Raw genomic sequence first — 26,710 nt, forward strand, 5'->3', positions numbered from 1 at the left:
TGTTCATCTTGGTATCGAATTCTCTGCGGAGAAAACAGAGCTGGTCGTCTTTTCAAAAAAGCATGATCCCGCGCAACTTCAGCTTCATATGATGGGAAGAATAATCGAACAGGTTTTGACTTTCAAATACCTCGGGGTGTGGTTTGATTCCAAATGCACGTGGGGAGGACACATTAGGTATCTGATAACGAAATGCCAACAAAGAGTAAATTTTCTTCGAACAATAACAGGGTCTTGGTGGGGTGCTCATCCGCAAGATCTAATAAAATTGTATCAGACAACGATACTTTCAGTGATGGAATATGGATGCGTTTGTTTTCGTTCCGCTGCAAATTCTCATATTATCAAACTTGAGCGAATTCAGTACCGTTGTTTGCGAATTGCTTTAGGCTGCATGCATTCGACACATACAATGAGTCTTGAAGTTCTGGCGGGAGTTCTTCCATTAAAAGATCGATTTTGGGAGCTTTCATCACGCCTGCTAATAAGATGTGATGTGCTGAATCCCATGGTAATTAATAATTTCGAACGACTAGTCGAGCTTCGATCTCAAACAAAATTCATGACAGTATATTTTAACCATATGTCACAGGAAATCAACCCTTCAAGATATATTCCTATCCGTGTCAGCCTCCTAAATGTACCTGACTCAACTTTATTTTTCGACACATCCATGCAGCGCGAAGTGCGTGGAATCCCGGACCACCTACGCCCTATGGAAATCCCAAAAATATTTTCAAGTAAGTTCAGGCATATTAACTCTGAGAAAATGTTTTACACGGACGGATCGCGAATGGAAGAAGCGACAGGGTTTGGTATGTTCAACAATAATGTTTCGGCCTCATTCAAGCTTCAAGAACCTGCATCTGTTTATATAGCAGAGTTAGCAGCAGTTCATTATAGCTTGAATGTAATCGTCACATTATCTCCAAACCATTATTTCCTCTTCACAGATAGTCTGAGTGCAATTGAAGCCATTCGCTCAAACGCTGCTGGCAAAAATGAACCGTTTTTCTTGGGTAAAATAAAACAGTGTCTGAACGACATATTGAATAATAATTATCTAATCACAATAGTTTGGGTTCCGGCTCATTGCTCCATTCCAGGCAATGAAAGAGCCGATATTTTAGCCAAACGTGGTGCTATTGAGGGTGAAATTTATGAGAGACCGATTGCTTTCAACGAATTCTATAGCGCGTCTCGCCAAAGAACACTTGCCAGCTGGCAAGCTTCTTGGGATAAAGATGATCTGGGTCGGTGGATGCACTCAATTATTCCTAAAATATCGACAAAGGCATGGTTCAGGGGACTGGATGTGAGTAGAGATTTCATTCGTGTGATGTCCAGACTCATGTCCAATCACTACACGTTAGATGCACATCTCCTTCGAATTGGACTTTCCGAGACTAATCATTGTGCTTGCGGCGAAGGTTACCGCGATATTGACCATGTTGTTTGGACATGCGTGGAGTTTCGTGATGTCAGATCTCAACTAATAAATTCCTTGCGTACCCAAGGTAGACTATCCAATGTCCCAGTTCGCGACATTCTTGCTTGTCGTGACCTTCCATACATGAAACTTCTTTATCATTTCATTAAATCCATTGGAGTTCCAATTTAAATTTTATTTTATGTTAAACTGTTTTCTCTTCCATGAGTTCAACCAATAGCCAACTATAGGATATTGAATATAAGTGGTGAACTGATACAAACAATCCTGAAATAGTTATAAGATCATGTACAAAATAAATGTATTTTATTTAATGTAATTTAAAATAGCAACTCGCTTGATAAAAACAGTGTTTAGATTAACTAATGAGTACCAACATACTAATATGATATTCGAAATGTATTAGGTTTAAACTACTATGTATTGTGGATGCCACGGCGAAGAAAAACTTATGTATATTGCCTATGAAATAAACGTATTTATGAAAAAAAAAAAAAACTCATATGTGCACCGAAATTCTGACGTGCCGAAAGAAGTTGTAAATAGCAAAAACTTTTCATCTGCTTAGTGGTTTACGTTGAAACGCGAGGTGGCATTAGCCGTGTTTCAACATAAACTGCTACTGCACTGATGAGTTGGAGACTTAAGATGAGATGAATTGATTGATCAGTTCGTAATGTGATGGAAGGCCCATTGCAATAAAACACTTTTTTGCTGTAAAAGATAGTAGTGCCATCGCATATATCATCATTAGCGACCGGTTGACTTTGTGTTTCTAATTCAGGTGCATTGACTGTTCGCAGTCATTGGCGCAAATATTCATGTGAAATGCTATATTGGTCTGTTTGGCTGCAAGAATTGTACGACTAAATTTGCGGTTATGTCGTATTATTAATTAAATGAACCAAAAGAAATAGTCATCCTTTTTTAAATAAACATAAACATAAACTAATCACAGGATAATAAAAAAGTAAAGCTCTGGTAAACAACTATACACCAATGAACGGTTTATTAAAAAAAATCCAAATGTTCATAATTATACTTTAAACCTTTAGGCAACAATCACGTTTGTCTTGAAAACAAAAACGGTTAATACCATTGTTACCGTAGCTCTTCTGGGAATATTTCAAGTTTTTCTAGAAATTTTAGGTTGATTACTTTTTTCGGATTATTACTTTTCATTATTCGGACCGATTAAATGTATCTTTTCTGTTACTCGCACGCCAACGACCAGCAGCTGAATGATGCAATCGCCGGGTTTATTTCAGGCTTGCAGAAAGTTATATTTTCTACGATACTGAACGCTGTTCGGAGAATTGTTTTCGAATGCATAGCAGCCAAATGCGAGCTTTATATGCACTCGTTTGGTGCGAATTTCGTAGAGGAAAAGTTTCACAAAGCTAATCAAATTATTTTAAATTTTTGTATATTTATTTCGTGAAAGAGTTAGATAAAATACTCAAACAGCGAAAACGTTTTTAGCAAATCAAATCTGGAGTATTTTCGTAACCCTTACGTGTTGTGAAATTTTGAAAACGCACCCAGGTGAGCATAGTAAAGAAAGACGTAGTCCTACGTCAAAAGAACGCACACTTTTTCCAAGTCTGCGAAATCCCAACACGATGACGACGGTAGGATGCGGCCTGAATATAAATTTATTTTAGTATTCCTCGTGAGATCAAAATGGGATCATTATTCCAAAATCATTACTCAGAACTCATTGATCTGAATTTTCAAAAAAAAAGCTCTCGTTCCATTGACTGTTTTGAAACGGGGGGAAAGAATATCTCGGGACAGTTATTCTGACGACAATACATTCTTATTTTGATCATTTCATGCCCATTCAATTCGATGCAAATTTGGAAGATTTTTTCTGTTTTTTTTTTTGCAACTTCGGTCTAAATGCCGGCCTGAAATCCCAAACACGCTTAACTCTAAAAATTCGGAACCGGAAGTTGGATACGAACAAAATTCAATAGCAGATTGAGAGACGGTAAGACCTTTCATTTGAGTATATTCCCTCACATCGCGATGGATGAACTCCCGATACATGTCATATCAAATAAATTTCAACCCATTGAAATCCATTCAGTCTTCCGGCCTCACCTCTCGTATACCAATGAACTCGGTTGAGGTTTCGAATCCGAGCTTCGGTTTTCGTTTCCTTTACCGCGTGCACAAAATCGACAACGGCTTGCTGTGTGCATTGTTCGAAAAAGCGGTGTTGTGTTCTCTTCATCGGCACGAGTACATGTTCGTACAGGTGCGCTTTATATGACGGTAATTCGGCTGCTGGAGCATCGAAAGATGAAATTAAGGAATTTTGTATGAGATCATGAAACCTTTCGTTTAAACCTTCTAAAGTCTTTGAAAATAGTTCGAGCTATGGATGAGGAAAGCGTGTTCAATTTCAAAGTTTTGCGATGCTTTCGGAAGCGGAAACCGGGGACTAATACAGCCGGAGTCGGTTTGTGTGGGCTTCAACCGACAAAGCCTATTGTTTAGAATTTATTTGAGTGCTGCTCCTGATAAAATGAAAGAAAAGATAAAAGAAAAGAAAAGGCGTCAAAATATTTTCCGTGTTTTGAATCACTGTTTGAAATTTCTCTTCATCCAGTAATTCTGCAACCGAAAGTCGGATCTGGATGGGTGAGAGAATGAAATCTGGTGCACGAATTGTGTCAAATTTATATTAGGAAATCGAGTAAATAATTCGAAATTGAATTTATTTTCACTTGTCACAATTATTACGGAAACAGGATTCTGATAAAATTCAAGAACTTTGTATGGGACTAATTAAGTATTATTTAATTGAAATATGAAGATCTGTAACGCTGAATACATGGCCTCTCTCAAAACTAATAAAGTTTTGTATTTTAGTCTTCAAAGTATTCTAACTGAAAACACGTACAATCAAGAGAGGGTATATTTATGTCAGAGTTGGGCAAGAATCATAGCTAATTTGCTCAAGCGTCACGTTTCCCTGCACGAAGTCCCACAAAAAGGTTTTCAAAATCGTTCAAGGTGGATTATTGCGACCCTATATTGAATAAATCGTTCTCTATGAAACCAGCCCGGAACCAATTCTAAAAGTAAATTTTGGTTGTTCCCACTGGGTTGTGGTAACCTTTGATACACCGAAAAAAAAAAATCAATCGGACCATACGAAAATGATAAAATTCGTTTTATGAGCTTCTTGGAAAAATCCTTTTCAGAAACATTGTATTTTGAAAGTAATCCAGTAATCCAGAAGAAATATTACCATAAACAAGAAGTAATCACAGTTCGGTTTCACATCTCATCCAAGTCAGTCGATAAAACAAAACCGCTTACGTTCGGGACAGAAGAAACCAAGTACAGTATTGTGTAGTGAACAATAGAACGACCTCGAAATGAGTGAACCAAACGAACAAAAGCTACCGCCGACACGAAAGAATACAATTGTTGTTGGCTTCAGGCAGTGCAGTTCCAGTATATATGGATAGTGCTATAGAAGTACATGGGCATGGTCTTTCCTCAAGCGTCACCGATTCATATATTCGCAAAACTATGTCCCAATACGGAGAGATTCTCTCTATTGAAAAAGAAAAGTGGAAGAATTTTTTCCCCGGTATTCTAAATTGCGTCCGTTTATTACGCATGCGCTTGAAGAGGCCTATACCTTCTTATGTGATTTTCGATCAAGATACAAGAATTCCGTGCAAATCACTTGTTACCTATGACAATCAGATGGCCACATGTCAATATTGCCAAAAAGCTGTTCACTACGGTAAGCCATGTGATAAACTGGACAAGGAGACAACTACACCAAAGGACAACAGTGCTTCCTTCACACAAAACCCAAGCAACCCCAGTACACCTGTGACAGCCACCAACAACAATGAAGCATCCCCTTCAACGAAACCATCAGTATCCCCTTTAGAACAAAGTACACCGGCTGCAGTTAACAACTTACCCTCCAACCAACCAGCAACTTCAACCAATATAGAACAAGGCGCACCTACAGTAACTAACAACGAACTCAAGACTGCGAACAATACCACCGATGCGGCAATGGATGACGAGACGAGCCACGAACAAAGTGCCCATCAATCCTCGCAGGAGGGAAATAGAAGCTCTTCTCCCCATAGAAAAAGGGTGACAACAAGATCCAATAATAAAAAAATTTATTTAAAAAATCGGCTCAATCGGCCACGTAAAGCTTGTGCGCAAATAGGCCTGAATAAATAATATCTATAAAAAAAGAAGAAGTAATTACGCATAATTCAGAGTAATTCAAAGTAATTCAGACTAATTCAGAGTAATTCAGAGTTATCAGATAGTTTATAAAGAAATCGAGTAATCCAGAAGTAATCAGGGTAATAATGTAAATAATCGAAGTAATCCATTTTGAGACTGGTAAGTAATCCAAGCTGTTGGAAACCCTTGCTTCCTCCAATGCCAAATTTTATGTTGAATAAATTTGACCAGTGCATAACGGAGAATGATTTCATTCTGCATCTCTTAGCAGCAATTCATAATAACGTTTGTAAAGAAACTACGTCTTTGACAGGATTGATCACGCTTTTGCTAAGCTGGAAAAATGAATTAACGACTTGGCGATAAAAATGATCTCTCTGCTCTTCTCGATATTCTATCGAATGTTACGAAATGTGTTGTTCGGTTCTAAATAGTTAGTTTGTTAATAAATCGTTGTTTGATTACAGTAAACTGATGAAAACTAATAATGAACAGATTACAAAAATGAATGAACTTCAAATTACAAATGTATGGACTGTTGACATAGAAATTTGAGAATAAAATTCATATATCGAATATCTACGACAAAACAGAAATAAATCTACCAAATACATTGTAGGTTGAATTTCATACTGAAAAATATACTCACTAATGGACGGTCGCACCACGGCGATTGGCAGGAGTTCACCAAACTGCCGAACGATGTCCTCCGTCAGAGCCTTGGTGTACACGTAGGTGTTGGGCCAAGGGTGGATGAACTCGTTCACTGTTCGATTCAAGTGTTCCTCGAAGTGTTCGTCCATAGCCTCTACCAGTGTTATCATTCGCTCCGGATCGGTCGGAGGCGGATAGAACTCTTCCTTGATGTTCTCTTCCGGGCAGTTAGAGTACGCGGTGGAAATGTATATGAATAACTGAAATAAATTCCACCGTCAGCAACGGTAACAAACACAACCAAATACGAAACTTCTTTCTCACCTCTAAGTTGATAATCTTTTCGCAGATTTTCAGCAGATCCCGAGTGCCTCGAACATTAACTTCGATAGCCTTTTTCAGTGCCTGATCGAACCGTACATCCGAGGCCGCGTGAAATACGATCTGTGTGTTTTTAATGATGTAATCGATCGACTCTTCCGACAGTCCCACCCTCGGGTGCTGCAGATCGGCATCCAGAATTTTGACTCGATCCATAAACGCCGGATAGTCTTTCTTCAGGTTCATGAACACAACGCTTCCGAACAATTCGTCGCATCGCTGTTGAACTGTTTTGCCCTTCTTCGGCCTGGACAGCAGGATGATTTGTCTGACATTGATTCTGAAGAAAAAAAGCGATAGAATAAATGTATTAGTACCATGTCCGTCAAGAAATAGATAAAAAAAAAATGTGACAGCGCATCGATCAGTTTACGGAAATATTTATTTGTTCTGACTAGGCACCGATCAGGATTGGAGCATTGTTTGTGTCGTGTCTTGTTAATTTATTGGAAATTCAAATTAGAATCAGCGCTGAAAGAAACGACATTTATGCAGAACAGAGCCGGCCTACTGCGTTGAGGTGAACGCAATAAAATGCTGTTTCTGTTTCCGATTACCTGTACGTACGTCGTGAAGACGATCGAAAGTTTAAAACAAATGAAAAATTAGAATATGGTAATAGTACAATGCAGGTTTTACCGGTTTTAGGTTTTCTATTGAAGCATGTAAATAAATGCGATAGTTCAGTACTGCTACACTCTAATAAATTCTAAAATCAACCAATTTTGGATGTTCAGGTCAGCTGAGGTGAGACAAAGCGGCACCAGAAAGTGTCAACGACTTTGACGGGTGAACATGTCGAAAATGACTGTTTTAACGATCTTTGAAATAGTTTTTTTTTCAGTAGTTTCTTGTGATAACTTTTTAAGTAATTTTTGAGCACTAGCGTTTACATGAAATTTCCGAAATGGGAAAAAAATGTGGTTCCAAAAGTCTTAGAATTGCATGAAACGTCGAGAACGTCATATCGAAAAAAATTTTTTTTTGATGTATCAGAAAGTATTCAAAAAGTCCCAGAAAGTCGATTCTTTCAAAAAAAATTTTTTTGAGATAACGCCAAATCTCTTCATTTCATGCAATTTTAAGATCTTTGGCATCAAAAAAACTTTTCGATTTCGGAAATCTCATGTACTCCCCCCTGTGGTGCTTTTTCAAGTTCGAAAATTTTCTAACTTTAACCGCTGGGCAGCACCCCTTACCCGACGACACGACCTGCCACTCGACTATCAAAACTGTATCGCAAATTTATCTACCCCTCAGTAACTGATAATGTCAAAACGAAATCGTCTGAAAAATGTTGAAATTGGCAACACAAGTTGGTAAATTATTGATTTTGAAAAACAGTTACCAGTAGCCTTGGTTACTAAACTTGAGGAATGTAAACAAAAACAAGAGATTCTCATCTAAAACGGAAACACTGAGTACAGCTGGGCCGCTTGCAGGTATTAAATTTATTTTTTCAGAGAGTTTTGAGTCATTTGTGTTAAACTTTGATTGAAGTTGTATCTTCCTTTTCATAGAACTTAAACAATTTCATCGCAGTCACGGAGAGGAAGGCTAATCAAATCACATTCGTAACTAGAATATTGTATTGTGGTACTGAAAGATGGGTACGCCTATAGGGCACTACTGTGTTTGGGGGTGGTATATTCCGACGGATTTGGAACTCAGAACAATTGGTTCATGTGACTATCGATAAACAATGTTTTCTTAAAAGAAGTTTACTCTTAGGAAAAGAACGTACAAACAGAAATAAATATAAAATAATTTTGAAAACATCGTATGTCTTAATATGATAATACCAGAATAAAAATAATAAAATCAAAGCAAAAATTGTTAGAGTCTACAGGTAAAAAATAGATTTTGTAAATAATTCAAGAATATCTCCAAATGTTGTAATAATACTAGCGTCTTCGTGAAATCGAACACGTTTTTCATTTCAATTTATTCTCAAATTCGTTTGTTATTCCGTGGATATGTCATTTTTCAATTGTTTCTGTATGTACATCAAAAATATATTTAATATTATAAATATGTTATACTGCTGTATTTGTTTTTTCATGTTCAACATCAGGGGCATTCTTGAAAGCGGCAGAAGAATGTTAACTGCAAATAATAGAAATCTGTTTGTTGAATGAATAAAAAAAAACTATTTTGAAACATAATATATTTACATACAAATAACTTCCATTTGTTCACATCTCAGAAAACACAAAAATAAAATTTAAGCACTCACCTTTCTCATAGTTTGCATTCATAATGCACATTAGTTTTTTCTCACCGGAATTCGGTAAATAAGAGAAAAGGGCACACAATTTCAAATAGGTGGAATTATTCCACTACTATTTTAAACTGTTTGTTTACTTTTTCTGGGGCTTCTTGGTAACTATAGTTCATAGAAACTCAAACAGTGTTGCACGAATAGATAGTATTTGTTATTCTCAAGGGGTCGCTATATTTATGGTAACTGGCGGTAAATCGCTCACGCACACTTTTTATTCCGATTTTTCTTTGGAGTGTCTGGTCGTGTCGTCGCCTTACCCATGTTCGATTTAGCTCAAATTTTGCATGAGGACTTCTTTTTCGAGGAGCTTAAACTTTTGAGCGCTAGCGTTTTACGAAATTAGAGGTGATCTCAAAATATTGGTTAAAATCGGTTGAGCCAATTCCGAGAAACTTGCGCGGTGAAAAAACAACACATTTTGTCAGTTACGTCACTTATTCCATTATATCTCCTGAACCAGAAGTCACAGTCATTAGATCTTTGAACTTGATCGCGCGGTAAAAATATCTTCGAAAAGTACACACACACACACATACACACACAGAGAGAAAGAGAGAGAAAGGCAAAAACTGTTTTAATCCACCTAGTTGTGCAATGATGCCTTTCTTGTATTACACATACCATCGTAAATAATACTATGGAGTTCTAGAAACAACTGTTCGTTGAATAGAAACAGGAAAGTTTGTAGAAAAATCTACGAATCAAAACATCCTATAGTTAAGGAACTGGAGGTATTATCCACAACGAATTCAGGAATTCTGTATGAGTAATCGGCTTGGTCATGTAGAAGAAAAGTAAGGTAGATCCTTTTTGCAGTTTTTGATCACTATTTCCAATACCACCGAAACCTAATTTCGAGGACCGGAACAGCCGGAAGTTGGTTCGTATCACAAGCAACAAATATGACCTAAAAATTGGAGCAGTTTTGAACCTTATTGAAAGAAAATTTTCTTTCTTTTGCTTAGTCGTTTTAGGTAGCGGTATAAAATTTTAAACGCCTAACCAAGTAGTTCGGGAACCGGACTTCGGATCCAGATGAAAATCAGGCATTTGAATTGGGATTAAAACATCTTCTACTTAAACCTAAGTTCATGAAAATCGGTCAAACCATCTCTGAGGAAATAGTTTGAGATCCATTTTGGAGTATTTTAAAACTTCGAACTTTTCGATGCTTCCGGAAATCGGGAACCAGGATAGCTGGAATTAGTTTGATAGGCCGATACCAACAATCACTAACGGTTGAAATAATATACATATACATTAGGGTGGGACAAAATATTAAATACAGCTCCACTAAATTTTTCGTGTTGCTTTTGGGTCTCATATGCACCATGTGATTTTCGCAGGAAATTTATCGGGGAAGAAAACCTTCGAAAACCGCTAAATAATCCGACTTTTGTTGAAAAAGTTATCAAAGGAAAACCGACACAAAGTCCAAACAATGGCTCACTTCTTAATATATCTAGCACCTTTGCTGCTAGTGCTGGTAATATGATTTTACTTCCTTTTAATATACTATAAAGGTTGATTCGAGTTGTTTAATGTTTTGACAAAAGTTTCTCAGTCTATTATGAAGATTATTTTTAAGTGACAAGCCATGTTCCAAAACTCACTGTGAAGACACAAAAAAGTTTAACTTTTTAATTTGAAGAAATAGGTTTTTGGAGTCTTCCATAATATTTTAGAAAAACTCAAAACCAATAACTTTAGCGATTTTACAAACTCTCTATCTCTTATAGTTTAGAAGATACAGACGATACTATTTTATGCAAACAAAAACATAATTTACATAAATATTTGTGTCCTTACAGTAAGTTTTGGAGCATGGTTTGTCACTTGAAAAGATTCTTCATTCTAAGCTGAGTAATTATCGTCAAGACATCAAACAACTCAAATACCTCAAAACCGTTATGTCATAATAAAAGAAAGCTAAATCATATTACCATCATTAGCAGCAGTGGTGCAAGATATATTAAAGAATGAGCCATCGTTCGGACCTTGTATCGATTTTCCTTTAATAACTTTTTCTACAAGTGTCGGATTTTTTTAAAACCTTTGAAGTTTTTCTTCCTCGTTAAATTTCCTACAAAAATGACATACGCACTGATTTTCAGAGTTCATAGGTTGATCTCTAGCCGATATTTTTGTAAAAAGTTAATTTCTCCATACTAAATCCCATACAAACTTTAAACCTCGGGCGCGAAAATATAGTTTCTCCGATCGAGCTAAAATTTTGCTTGGTGCTCATGGTACCCAAAAGGAACACGAAAAGTTTAGTGGAGCTGAAATCAATATTTTGTCCCACCCTAATATACATGTTTTAAAACTCTTCATAGTAAATCCTGAACCGAAAGTTGTATTCGAATGAAATTCTAAAGCTTTGTATGGAATTATAAGACCGTTATTTGAATCTATTAAATAACGCGATATCTGAGGAGAGTGAGTAAGTAATCAGGTTTTCATTTTCTTCATAGCGTGTACAAAATTGAACACAGTCCGATGTGTGCATTGTATATAAAGGGGAATTGTGTTTTTTTCTTCCGCGCCAGCTCGTACCGGTGCGTACTGGTTTTGTATTGTCATTTTTTAAGGCGGTTTGTCACTCATCGCCCTGTAATTGCGGAACCCGAAGTCAGATCCAGATGAAATTTTACAGTAGTTTTTGAAATAATATGAGCTTCAATTTAAATCAAGATTTGTGAAAATCGGTTCAAGCATCGCTGTGAAATCGAAGTCAGTTCTACTTTTGAAGGTTTTCTTCACTACCTTCGGTGTTTCCGGAATAGGAAATGGGAAACTATTAGTGCCAAATCCAGTTTATATTCCCATCGAACGAACAAATTCTGCAAACTAGAAGAATTTATCAGTCAGTTTTATGGAATTTGTACTTGTATTTGCCATCGTTTATGAAAAAAAAAATGAAATTCTAAAATTTTTCACTTATTGTACTCTAGTTCCGAAACCGAAAGTCGGATCCGGATGAAATGTTCTAGAAAATTTTCATTAAATTTAAGACCTTAGTTCGTGAAAATCAAGCCGTTTCCGAGAAAATCGAGTATACACAGACACAAACAGACATTTACTCAGTTCGTCGAGCTGAATCGAATGGTATATGATACTCGGCTCTCTGGGCCTCGGTTGAAAAGTCGGTTTTCACAGTAATTGCATAGCCCTGAGAAAGGCAAAAACATTTTTTTGTCTGTAGTATGCATTTGTTTAATGAATAAGCAAATAAATGATTCCTTAAATTTTAGCAAACATCATTTCTGAGCTATGTTTGTTTGTTTACCGCAACCAGTGATGTTCAAAATTAAGTACTTGCCATTCTTCCACGAGGAGAATCTTGGAACGGCACCCCATATTTAGTAAAGTAAAATTTTCTCGTAGAAGAAATTTGTAGTTCATTACAGTCCAGTAACCAAGCAATAGCTATGATCCCTGTTATTTGTTTCAATGTATTTCTTCTCTAAACATTAGATGAAAATATAGCAAGTGTCTCGCACTGCACAGACTCATACGGAATTCGATTCCATTGTTTGACTCATATGGCACCGGAGATGGAATCTTGCTTCAGGTGAGCTCAGCATTTCAACGTTCATTCATTGTAAGTAATACTCACTTACGCTTCAGATGTTTGAAATTATATAATTCATTCCCTTTGCAGCAAATTCCAAATTAAACAAAGTTACCTTGTTTGGAGTTTTTCGTGTGGTGCCGAACATTATTAGGGTAACTGTACCGAGACTCATACTGTATTTATTCTGTTTATTGCATAGAAATTTATCCCTAATAAATACGTTTTATTATGTTATTTCGTAAGATGAGAATTCGTGCAACAGAATCAAACTGTCGCTTCGCTTAGTCACAGATCCTACGTATTTATCGTATTAAATCTTATACAATATTCATTCTCAGTAACGCGGAGGACGAAATTAGGCGCTCTGCCGTTACAGAACATTTCTATAGTTTCTGCCGGCTGGAATGCAAAGTGCATTGTCATAATTAGCTTTAGTTGATTATAAAATATCACACCAAACTCGGGCACAAGATTTAAAGCCTGTTCGCACTATACCGGGACGACCGGGACGGGACCATCCGGGACGACCGGGACGGGACCATCCGGGACGTTTTTTTCCCCATCGGCGATGACAGAGCTGCCGGCGTGTGTATGTATTGCAATCCCGGATCCGGGATAAAATCCATTTGGTTGCCACCGATATTCCTCGCCGAGTTTTTTCCAGCGCCGACGGTGCGATCGGGATCGGGATCGGGTATCGGGATTCCAATACATACACACGCCGGCAGCTCAGTCATCGCCGAGGAGGAAAAAAACGTCCCGGATAGTCCCGGATGGTCCCGTCCCGGTCGCCCCGGTATAGTGCGAACAGACTTCAAAGCAGATGTAATCGTAAGCGTATATTCCCTTTTCTGTTATTCTCTCTAACGATAAAATTTACTGTCATTCAAACAGACCGACTCCTGGAAATCCCCTGCACTTTTTTGCGGGCAACAATTGAGGTGAATGTTGTTCTTTGGAGTCACTTTTTGCATAATAATTGCCCACCGAGAAACTTCTTCTATCTGCAAGCCAGCGGCAACTAACCGATCGTGCTGGATCATTCTGGTTGAGAATTCTTGTTCGCTAGAACACATTTTTTTCCTTTTTTATAAAATCAGCTTATGTGTACTCAAGATATACCCACGTCATGAGAATTACCTACCGATATTTCAACTTGATCATCATCATCATTTTCGATCTGCAAACATGATCTCTAATGGAATTTAAATTTGTTATTTGCCAACGTAGAAGTTCAACAAATGAGGTTTATTTCATCGCCTCAGGATTCAGAAAGAAATCGCTACCATAAAATCGGAGTGACGTGATCCAGTTCTATTGTAAAGTAAATTTAAATGAAAACCGTGTTCGTAAGTTACGCAGGGATGTGGTAAGCCAAATTCCCCGACCATCGTTTGGTTTGTTTGTTGATTTTCTAGCCGTCAAGTCACTGAATTAAATGCACATATTTTGCACTTTTACTACCACACCACCCGCCACCGTTTGTCACGCATAGGAATAAATCAGCCCACCGAAGCATACTAATGATCATGCGGTAGAACGTTTGGCGCTTACAAACCTTATCCTTTGGCTCCATCATTTATTACACGAGCACGACTCGGTACAAGAAGTAATTGTCGATTGGGGTAGTATTTCTGTTATATTACCACGACATCACTTGACGGTTTACTAGATCAAAGAGTAACTGGCTTTGGTTAAGCAATCGGAAGACTCCCAGTGAAATTTGTAGACCCGTATCGGTCCGATCATCGGCCCGATTATCGGACCGATTGAGCACGATATGGGGCCGATCGTAGCGCTTCGATCGGCCCGTCATCGGACAATTCTGCACCATTTGCATCAACCGCGTCGACTTAAGAAAGCTTTATTTTTACATTATGTATCGCTAGAGAAACAGAGCGAAGGAAAATCAAACTAGGCATTTTCGGGCCGCCGTCTCCCCGATTGTGTGTGAAGGAGTGTTAAACGCTGTTTTGTTTTGATCATAGAGGCTTTACCGTTAAGGTCATTCGCCTCTTAGGGCCAGAAAAACTCTTGCCCTATGTTCGGGGTTGGAAATCCAAACCCCGATATATCGCATCTCTCTTGAATATCAGACATCCGCTCTCTCCTTTAGTACATCTTCACTCTTTTGTTCTACCGATACACTACGTAAGCTCGAAACGCAATCAAAAGCTTTCGTGCACGATGCGTCCGATGTTCGGATTTACTGGGCTTGAATGATGCGTCACTTACGAAATGTTTCAAGTTTGGCAGAATTCTGTTTTGATAAGTGACGTCATGAATGAACTCATACTGAATAACCTAGATTCTAGGTCTTGAATGGTTGACAGCTTATCAGTAGTTTGTTCATATTTTCCTTTACACGCATTTTGAATGAACTTGTAAACAAATCATTTGAGAGATTAGGTCATATTGAGTCAGTGCAATACTGTCACTGATACCGTTTTCGTTTATTGATCAGAGCAGCCCGAGAGCTGACCCAAACTCGCCCAAACAGCCTGGGGTCGCTCTAGATCGGACTCCAAACGCGTAGTTTCGCTCTGAAAATTTTCTCGGGTCACACCACGGCATCCATGCGAGTTTGTTTATTTTTTCTTTTTTTATGAGTTGTTGTTTAGGCGCGTACCACGTGTTAGTTTTATCGGAGTCAGAGTCGCCCGCGTGTAGGTTAAAAAACGAAAACGGTATGAGTCAAAACTATTTTGGCTGTAAACCATTTCGCGATTAATTTTAGCTTATGGTCAAAATTTCATACCTTATTGGCTATTTTAACTTTTGTCAAAAAACCTGCTCTGTAGCATCACTGCTTTTGACAGTTCGATAGTTATTTCCATTCAAAGATAAACATCTTGATAAAACAACAATAAACAATAACCATCGAAATCATTGGGCAAAAGTTAAAAACATTCGCGAATCGTTTCGCTGTTGTAAGCGCGATAAAAGTTTTTCGGGATGCACAATACTAAAAATGTTTTTGGCAGGCTCTAATTGCTAAGTGATATACGTAAAATGCTCGTCATATTTTCAAAATCCGGTGCGTAAGATAGTGAAAAAGTGTTAATAAAACAATGAGTACACACTACTCACTTAGGAATGTTACTTTTATAAGTGACAATGTAAAATTGAGAAAATGGCATGCAACGGATCAATAAATTCTACTAGTTTGCAGGAATTTCTAGATGATGACTTAACAAAATAAATTTTGCTATGCCGGTACTCGATTACTGGAAGTATTGGGGGTAGTGATCAAACGGCATCTAAATTGAACTCACACCAATTTGTCAGAGATAACGGAGACGAGTTCCACAAACTTAGAAAGATTCTGTGGTTCCCACACAGTGCAAAGTTGCACCTTTACTTGAAGTTATAAGTCTAAATATGGTAAAATAAGTAATTATTCACAGCTATGTAAAATGTATGTAAAAATCAGTAATTCACAGGTAACTTGACATCGAAACCTACACAAAATTTAAGTATACATGTTGACAAAGGGTTATTTTTTGCTGGTATCTTTTTGGCAACACTGTTTTTGACAGATTACGCGTGTATCGTGTCTTGTGTCATTGCCAAACTTTTTCAGTTTGGTCTAAAATGAATCGACTTACGAACGAACAACACTTGCAAATTATTGAATTTTACTATCCAAATTCATGCTCGGTTATGATAGTGTGTATCGAGAAATTCTGTTCGGTGACGAAGCTCATTTCTGCAACAAGCAAAATTGCCGTATCCTGAGTGAGGACCAGCCAGTAGCATTGTAAGAAAAAAAAGTCACTGTTTGGAGTGGATTTTAGGCCGGTGGCATTATTGGACCGTACTTCTCCAAAGGCAACGATTGGCGGAACGATTCTGTAAATAGCGAGCGCTACCGTGTGATGAATGACGATATTTTTGCCAAAAATGGTAGAATTGGACATGCCTGACATGTGGTTTCAACAAGACGGTGCCACATCCCACACGGCACGCGAAATCATGACCAAAGTAAGAGCAGCCTTCGGTGAACAGTTTATCTCACGTTTTGGGCCTACCTGCCACGTTTTGGGCCTAGATGGTGTGATTTAACGCTTTTGAACAATTTCTTGTGAAGCCATGGTAAGACTCGTGTCTACAAGGCTAAACCAGCAACGATTGACGTGAAATATCGGCCAATATGTTGGAGAGAGTGTGCCAAATTGGACCTTGCGCTGAGCCAATATTTGCATGAAATCATTTTCAAACATTAAATTAAATCGATCGTTCTATCGATTCCAAAAATGATTTCATCAATTTTCTCATTTTTTTTTTTGAAAATCTAATCCTATACCTTTTAGAAAATCACCCTTTAGATTTAGTATCCTGTCATCACTCAAGAAAATATGGTATTTTTTTATTTAAGCCTAAAGTAAGCTAAACCCAACCCCGTTTTGATCCTAGCCGCTTTCAAATGTATGCATATGACCGCATTTAGGGCGGAAACGTGGTTGGCTTCGACTTCAACTGAAAATGACATAAGTGCAATTTAGGGTTACCTCAACAGACACATCTCACGCCCGGAAAACACCAAATTATTGTAAGGAAAATAACTCGTGAATGAAAGGATATTTTTCATTTAAATTTCCGGCATGTGATCATTCAGTATGCAGATGTACCAAGACTAAAAGGACACTAACATAATTTGCCAATTTAAAAATTAAATCAAAAAAAATATTGGCGGAAGACCTATGAATCCAAAGGTGCACGAGAGATTCGCATTGCTTTGACTGAGTGAAATAATTCCATCTTAAAAAAAAATTTCTGTCCATGGTTTGGATCTTTGATCCACAAACGCCTGTCGTTCTTCGAAAAAGAAACAGTTGATCTCACTTCTCAGCAAGTCAAATTTTCTTGCTTTGTCAATCCGGGCCCATAGCGCCACCTAATGGTGTAGTTTCCAAGTTTCATATTGGACATTTTGGATAATTGTTCCCGGAACCGGAATCGGGAAACTGTTACAGTTAAAGTAGGAGTTTTTGACAATTTGCTGGGAAATTTTTGTACTGTTTTTGGGCTGTCAACTATATGAAGGTTAGACATTTTGAGCTTTCATTATCCTGGAAGTCGGAATCGGATAAAATTCAACCTCATTCAATAGGATAATAAGACAATTATTCGAATCAAAGTTCGACTGATTCAGTCACGGTTAGTTTGTTTTGGTTGGACACTCATCACCTTGTAATTCCGGAGCCGGAAGAGGTTATGTATGGAAACAAGACCTTAGTTTTTAAAAATCGGTCACGCCATCTCTGAGAAAGGTGAGTAAGTTGGGATTTTTACACTAATCACCCTGTAATTCCGTAGTTGGATGTCAAATCACGATAAAGTTCAGAATTTTTCTATAGGAACAAAAGATCTTTCATTTGAATCTAGTTTTGTGAAAATAAGTTTGGTCATCTCCAGGAAAAGTAAGTACACATATTTTTATTTTTTTGCACATTTTACCCCATGATTTCGAAATCGAAAGTTTGTTTTGTATTGGATCACAAGAATTTTATTTAAATCAAAGTTTGTGACCATCAGTTCAGCCATCTCCAAGAAAAGTTGGTGCAAAAAACGTACTCGACGAACTGAGTCGAATGGTATATGACACAGTGATTGCATAACCTTTATATTAGAGAAAGTCAAAAATCCTTCAAATATTTGAAAACCACGAAAGTAATTTGCAATTATGTTTAAAGAAACAAATTTTATTTAGGTGATTAAACATGCGATAACAGATGAAGAAAACCAGTAGTAATGTTACTTGATTTATCTTCAAACCTGTCCATATCTTTTTAAATGGTTAAGAATTCGGAAGCCACATCCAACCTCACTTTTTGCCTTTCTCATATAGAAAGGTTATGCAATCACTGTGAAAACCGACTTTTGAACCGAGGCCCGGAGGGCCGAGTGTCATATACCATTCGACTCAGTTCGTCGAGTACGCAAAATGTCTGTGTGTGTATGTATGTGTGTGTGTGTGTGTGTGTGTGTGTGTGTGTGTGTGTGTGTGTGTGTGTGTGTGTGTGTGTGTGTGTGTGTGTGTGTGTGTGTGTGTGTGTGTGTGTGTGTGTGTGTGTGTGTGTGTGTGCGTATGTGTGTATGTAACGTTTTTTTGCACTAACTTTTCTCGGAGATGGCTGAACCGATTTTCACAAACTTAGATTCAAATGAAAGGTCTTGTGGTCCCATACAAAATTCCTGAATATTATTTGGATCCGACTTCCGGTTCCGGAATTATGGGGTAAAATGTGCAAAAAATTGTGAAAATAAGTGCACTAACTTTTCTCAGAGATGGCTGAATCGATTTTCACAAACTTAGATTCAAATGAAAGGTCTTGAGGTCCCATACAAAATTCCTGAATATTATTTGGATCCGACTTCCGGTTCGAGAGTTATGGGGTAAAATGTGCAAAAAAAGAAAATATGTGTTTTAACTTTTATCATAGATGGCGCGACCGATTTTCACAAACTTAGGTTCAAATGAAAGGTCCTGTGGTCCGATGCGTTATTCCTGAATTTCATGCGGATCCGACTTCCGGATCCGGAAATATAGGGTAAAGTGTGTTAAAAATTTTATACCATCACTGAAAAGAGCGAAAAACCGTAAAAAGTTTTCTAAATCGACCTCAAATCTTTTCCAATTGATAGTTTTTATCAGTAGACGGTCAAACAAATCTATTTCGATTATTCTTTTAAGAATCGAAGAAAAATAATTTTGAAGAATACCACAGTATTTTATTGGTATGATAGTATGATTGATATGAGAAAGACATCATTACACCACTAGGTGGATTAAGACAGGTTTTTTAATTTAATATTTCAGTTCATAATTTCTCCTTAAAATTTACTAATCTGCAAAAAGTTGAATATGCAAGCTAAATAGACCTTATAACAACATTTTTATTTTATGTTTATATCTAATTCTAGCTGAAAACTGTTTTAATTTGTAGGTTATACTAGTTCAAGCCTAAGCACACGCTCTTGTTTCTATTCAAAAGTTAAGGAGAAATATAAGGTGCGTCATCTAGACAGGACCTATTTATATGTTTAATAACTTCGATTTTCAAAAATGAACAAAATCTATTTAGTGCATACTACACTGAGGTCTCTTTTTACGCGGGAGTACAAATCATGTAAAAAAAAAACTGCGCGAAAAATAATACCGCGTAACTCCGGAAATCCTTCTGAAATTTGCGTAAAAAAAACCTCGTAACTTTGGAAATCCGCGGTAAAACTACCGCGTAAAAAGTGCCTTAATACAACGCGTAAAAAAGATCTCAGTGTGTATTATTTATTGACAATTCACTCAGAATACAATATCGATAAAATGACCTGTCCTTTTCCGGATATTTTGTATCGTATTTTGCAATATTTCGGGTGTAATAGCAGCAATTTTTGCTGTGATATTACCGTTTAGTTTAGTCGTCTTTGGATTGCTGGCATACATTTTTCGCTTTCTAGCAACTCTTCACTCGATTCAATCAGTGCTATCAAAGAGAGACGTATATCATCTCAGCAACAAAAAACCGGCATGGTTCATTTGACACAGAATGAACACCAGTGCGAGAGCGAATTTCTCTCGATGACCCGTCTGAGCATCACGGGCTATCACGCTGCTGTGGGGATTCTCTCGGAAGCAACAAACGGTAACTTATCCTCGCTATGCGATCCGATTCTATACGGGCGGTGGATAATTGCGATAGAATCATTTTACTATTGCCGTTTATTCTAACTATGCGCATATAACCTTTGTATAAGATGTGTCTATGGAAATATCCACACAAGGATTTTGAAATATTGCAACCTAGTATGAGTATCATCAAGTCGAATTGTCAACTTGTGATTCTCTCTTGGTAAATTCCACACAGCGCCGATCATTGTAAAACTGTATCTATTCTTGTAAGGGCCGTGAAATACTTAGAGTAAGAGCTGGAGCGAAGAAATGTAGGAATACTCTCTCGCGGTTCATGCATTGAGAGACACGAGTTCTTGTAGCATCTTTTACCGGATTGAAAATGTTGTATACAATATAGATAAATATCGAGCAGCTTCTGTCAAATTATCGGCAATCACCAACACTGTTTTTCGCCACAGTACGAATTGCCTTGGCGAAAGGCGCTGAACGTCTCCCATATTTCTACGATAAGCACGTACAGTTTCCACGGTTGTTTCCAGTTATTCAATGTTTCAATAGATCCTGTCTAGAGGGTGCACCACTGTATTTTGAAGAATGCCACAGTATAATGTATGAAAATCTGAAAAAGGCCAACTATCACCCCTAGGTGGATAAGACAGGTTTAGCTTTATCTATCGTACACAAATTTGTTTGCTTCTCCTTTTGTAAATCAACTATGACCGTTATCGGTTTATCGACTCAGACCTCCCGACTGTTCGCCTCGAAATTTATTTCACATTTTAGGAAATTTTTCTTCGTATTCTTTGCAGGAATATAAATACGTAAAATCTGCAACTTTTCCTACACGAATGGTAATCAGTGTCCGTTTGCCGAAAAGCTAAAGACTTTTTTTACAACAAAAACGTTCAGGTCAAACGGTTAAACTTGAATAGTTCAAAACATGTCATTATCACGAGCAGAAAAAAACGAGCATTTCGCAACTCAGAACATTAGAAGACACGGTAGAACACCATTAACCTTGAAAAGTAAGTCCACTGCAAAAATATTGAGCCGCTTCGTTTCGCTACAGCAGGGAACATATGAACGAAAGTGAGGCTAAGTTTAGCTCAAGTGTGCTGGTAGAAGCAATCATCGATGCGTAGCACAATAATTTATTCCTGAACTATTAACAATTTTACATACTTGGAACTTGTTTGTACATCCTGTGCTGCTTGTTTCAGTTTTACTAAAGTCTAACAACCAATCCCATTGTTGTTCAAGCGGTTAAAGAACTTGGCACTGTACTTGAAAACAGTACTTTAATTAAAAATAATCGTTATTTTTTTTCTTCATTAACAGCAATTGCTATCGATGGATTCAAGGTAGACCTGCAAGCACGGCTGTGTCTTTTGCCGGGTTGTCAAAAGGAATCGGTTACATTGCTATACGGAGCCATTAGGGGTGCTAGAATGGTGTAGTTTGGTTTATTTGGATTCCATACTTTAGTTTCTATGTTTTTTTAACGAAGATATTACAATCAAATTGCAAATAAGAACAATTTCAGAAATGAGAAACAAGTCATCAAACTTCACATACTCCGATTTAGTTGAAACTTTGTAAAAGTCTTCAGTATAGCAAATCATTTTTTTGCAAGATCGGAGAGACAGATTGCAGTCAAGACAGTCTTTCCAAAAGGACAGATGTACTTTTGTATGCACTTTCATTGCTACGTTGTAGTTTTAAACCCACTACAGAAACAAAAATGGTGTCAAAAAGGAAGTTGTAGGGAATCAATAAAAAAAATTTAAAATAATATGTACTTTATAAACATTTTATAAAACAATAATAAATAACCGAACTTAGTTTGATAAATGCTTTTTCAAAAATCCACTCTTAGAAAAAATTAAACTTGCAAGGCAAAGCAAAGTATTGGCATTACATTCCTTTTGAGGAATTTGGCCTTTCTGTTTCAACAGACTTCGTAGCCGATTTTTAGTGTACAGAATCATTGCGTGACTAGTACTAAATTTAACTTGCACTTGACGTAAATTCAAACATGCCGTAATTTCTTGGGTGATGACAGAGTATTGCATCTTCTAATACGTAAAAATAAATATTACGTCTGTTTCAATGTCAACTTGATCTCAATTGACAGTGAAAATAATGATATGATTCATTTTTATTTGTATCGAGATGAAAATTTAAATGAATAACGACGCTTCTTTTATGTGCATCTTCAGAGAAATAAATGATTTTTTCAAGTGTGTAGATAAGTTAACATTAAAACACTCAAGTATGATTATACTGCCCAAGAGCAATAAATTTGTTCGTAGTGACCATTTTCTTGAAAGCGTTCTCGAGAAATTAAGACATGAAATTCTCAAAATTAAGGCTTTCGTTTCACATATTACCCACTGCGGAAATTTTTCAAGAAAATCAGCTGCATAAAGTTGCATATTTCGCTTCGGTGTAAGGTTTTATCATAGGTAAAAAAAAGGTAAAATGTTGTAACATATAACTTTCCAGGAAACAACAAACCTATGCACTACCTTCAACAAAAATATGGGATTTTTCATTTTCTTCAATTATTCCAAACAAAATAAGCATAAAAAATACTCGAAACAAGTTATTAATAAAATCTGATTTTAAGGGGGTTGCCGTAAAATCCGTGTATATCCGAAACGGTGCGACCTAGACTTTTGGTATATTTGACAAAGTAAATTATTTTCAATAGTTCTAAAACATTGTAGAAGAAAAAAGTTTCTATCTATTCAGAAAAATAAGTTATGGTTATATTTTTTGTCAAAGTAGGCCATGAACAATTAGGAGAATCACATTACGCGGTATATATTTGTAAATAATTTCTTTAAAGCAATTATATGCATAAAAAGAACGGTTTGGCAGCTACTATGTCCACGTTTTTATTCTTTCGAACCACTGTGCGACGGTGCAATAATTTCATGAAAACTGAAAACATTGAACGATATTTACGTAAAAAACACAAGCGGATTGATAAAAAAAAGGTATCATCTCATTGGTAGGTAGATTAAGCACGTTATTTTTACATTGTCGCTCTAAAAGACGGTTTAAAATTTTAAACACACTTCACTCTGTAGATCCAGAACCGGAAGTCGGATCCGAGCAAAATTTAACAACTGTGTATGGGACGCGTAAAAGACGCGTAATAATAACGTTCGCCCGTATGTGAGAAGATGAAGTGAGTTCCGAATTTGAGTTTTTGACCACTACTTACGGTATTCCTGGAATCGAGAACTGGTAACTGGTATTGCCGAAATTAGTTCGTTTGGTCAGAAACCAACAAATTGAAACAGTTTTGAGCAAAATTTTTTACGGTTGCAATTTCAAACACAATTCACCTTATAATTTCAGAACCGTAAGCCAAATCTGGACAAAATTCGACTTTGACTTATAAGACCATAAAACCTTTCGTTTTGATAATTTTTGGATCAGAATCAGATTGCCCCAAAAACATATTTCCATTTTGTGATTGAATTTTAGTTTTCCAAATTTATAATCGTTGAGCTCCATTTAAAACAATTTTTTGTGAATTTATTATCACAATCTTAGCATCCCAAGCAAAGGGATATATTTGTAAAATCTTTCCTTTACTCAACAGTAAGATGATACCAATTGAAACATTGATTACGCAATCCAGTAAAAGTATATTGCCATACTCTCAAACTGAGAAGAGTTTTCAAATAGATGGAAACGTGAATACTAATGCGTGAAACCCAACAACAGCTTCGGTAGAACGTCAGGTGGCACTATTCCACTTCTACGTTTCGTTGAAATCGAGCCTCCCTTGACTGCACGGAACTTATCCTTCCCCTTGAAACTACAGAGCGAAATTCTTAAGCCAGTACTTAGTTACACGTACACCCGAAGATCGATCACACATTAGAAGTCATTAGCTTCGAGTGAGCTGTCGGTAATAATATTGAACTTGAATCGAGGCTTGTGCTCGGTTGAACGGGGAGCGCTGTACATCAATCAGCGCAAAAAAAACCAAATCATCGATTTGATCAAATATTGATGATAGCTGCTGCTGGTTCCGCTGGTGCCAACAACAGCTGACCCATCACGAAAGCTGACCAACGGAAAGGTGTCTAGCGGCGCAATTACTCGTAATTACTATTCACTTGTTTGGGGAAGATGGGGGGGAGACGCTTCCGACGCTTGGAGTGCAAATGCCGTCGCGATAGCGTTGCTTTGATTTGAAAAGTTTGTGGACTCAGCGCGACGGGTCTCAATTGTACATACACGCATCCATTAGATGTGTGATCTTTTCGGTGCGGGATCTGGCTGCGCGGAGGAGAGAAGGCACAGCGAATCTTGTACAAATATTATCCGTCGAGGTTCTTCCTAGCCGTCTGTTCAGGTGGCGAAGGTCAGTAGAAGATCGTCCGATCAGAGCTACTTTTTGCTTCTAGAAACGTAGGATTATAATCAGGAAAAAAATTGTTAGAAAAACATTGTTTGAACAACAATTGCGCAAGAGCTTACAATTGGGTATTTATAGTCTAGGATCGTTATAACAAACGCTCAAATAATAACCGAATGAAAAGTTGACTCACGGAAAAAATTAATCACCAATTTATGTAATGTTTTTTTTTTTTGTTCAACATCATGGCATTGATCGGTATTGATAGGTTCTGACACAACATTTTGGTAATATCTCACGACTGACTGCTCAGTACTGATCCAAACGAGGTCAACTCTTAGTTCCGGTCAACCTTCGACGGCAGTTATTTGAGCTATTCAGGTGACGATGAACCCAATACAATACATGGTTACTGATAGATGCTCGTGGTTTGCTCTGAACGAGTACATAGCCGAACCCTGCGGGAAACGAAAATTGACAAGTACGTGAGAATTATGCACTAATCTAGTGCTGCAAGTCGGACATATCAAAGCCGATCAGATGGCGTTTGACGACTGTCGCTTTCATGATATTTAATATAGTTTACGATGGCTTCATTGAATATTATAGTTGATGTCACATTTTTTTTACTTTGTTTATACAAACATACTAAAATTCATTTTTATTGTACATTTTTCGATGAGATTGGCCTTCAAATGTTTCAGTTCTGGATACCGCATAGAATGCTTTAGAATTTGCCTGCCAAAAGGTGAGATAAGCTCCACTCCTTGTGTCAATGAGAGCTTAAAAATGTCACATATTTTCAATGAAAGAATACAATTCAACAGTCTTATCAAAGTGTTTTTTCGTCCCACTTTCAAAACAAACGAAGAGAAAGAGAAAAATATTAGGCATTTTCGTCTTTCAGTTCAACAAAATAAATTATCAATGCCAACGTCACTTGTTTTCCGAAACATGAAAACTCACTCGATTTTTAATTCTAATTTGTTCTTCTATATAAAGAAAATATGTAAAGTTTGACTACAAAGAGAGTCTAAAATATGATACATCAAAGTTATTACAATCCAGGACCATTTTAGAAACCAGTACTACTACAGATACGAGCACCAACCAGGTACAAATAATTGTAAATCGTTTTCTGTCATTATCGATTCTCGAAGATTTGGTTGAATATCGAAACTGCACAGTGTACAATTTTAACTGAAAACCGAAAATAACCGAAAGAATAAACGAAAGGAAGAACAAAATTTTGAAACTTCTATTCCGCTTTTATCGTTCACCAGACATGGATTTCGTTCTCAAAATTTGCATGCGGAGCTGAGAGTACCATTTATTTTTCGTTCTATTTCGAGTCAATGACTTTAATCAGTAATATTTGTTCAATAACGAAGGGTGCTGCGTTAGAATTCAAATGAAGGGGGATGACAGATTGGTTTGAATGTTGTGTGAAGTAAAATCCGGAGTACTAAAAAAATAGAACAATCAAGTAAGTTTCTGTACCTTTTAGGACCTTCTAGCGATTTAGAATAAAACAGTTCAAGTGAAGAAACTAAATGACGCTTTCGAAGGTTAAACAATTCATCCGATATTTTCGAGTTGATGTTGTTCAACTTAAACGTCATATAGGACACAATAAATACCAGATTTTCTCCACTGGGTAAAAGTTAGAGAATAAAATTTGTCTGTTTTTAATTATTTTGAGTTGTTTTTCTTTTCTTCCATTCCATTTTCAATCGCGAAGTTAAATTGAAGTCCTTCAAATGACTCCAGAGTTCGGTTCGCAAAAGTTGAAATGTATTCAATACCGTTATAATATTGTTCGGAATTTATTCTAATTTACCCAGAATATCCGTAAACTTGTTGATATATTTTCATACAAATTGTTTGAAAAATTCAATGTACAGGGTTACGCAAAGGAACCTGACACATTTTGTTCTCCGGTTTCACTGAAATAAAACAAAGGATGAAGAAACCGAACACGGCATCGAAAAGTAGAAGGGTGAAGATTTACTTTCGTTTAGTAATTTTCCATCATGGAGCAATGGAGTGTCGCTCACAGCGTTATTATTTATAACTCGTTTATGAAAAATCAGTCGTAAGTTACAACT

At 37.0% G+C, this 26,710-nt stretch overlaps 1 protein-coding gene across 1 annotated transcript in view; it reads right to left on the reverse strand.

Moving 5' to 3' along the window:
* LOC131435173 (fatty acyl-CoA reductase wat-like) overlaps positions 1-26,710 on the reverse strand; it is a 54,261-nt gene that overhangs the window by 13,892 nt on the left and 13,659 nt on the right. Inside the window, exons 2-3 of the mRNA XM_058602791.1 lie at positions 6,668-7,004; positions 6,339-6,603 (exon numbers count right to left, since the gene is read on the reverse strand). Of these exons, the coding sequence (XP_058458774.1) occupies positions 6,339-6,603; positions 6,668-7,004 (602 nt within the window). The remainder of the gene's footprint in view (positions 1-6,338; positions 6,604-6,667; positions 7,005-26,710) is intronic.

Source organism: Malaya genurostris, chromosome 3, assembly GCF_030247185.1.
Source record: "Malaya genurostris strain Urasoe2022 chromosome 3, Malgen_1.1, whole genome shotgun sequence".
In the NCBI taxonomy this organism is placed as follows: domain Eukaryota; kingdom Metazoa; phylum Arthropoda; class Insecta; order Diptera; family Culicidae; genus Malaya; species Malaya genurostris.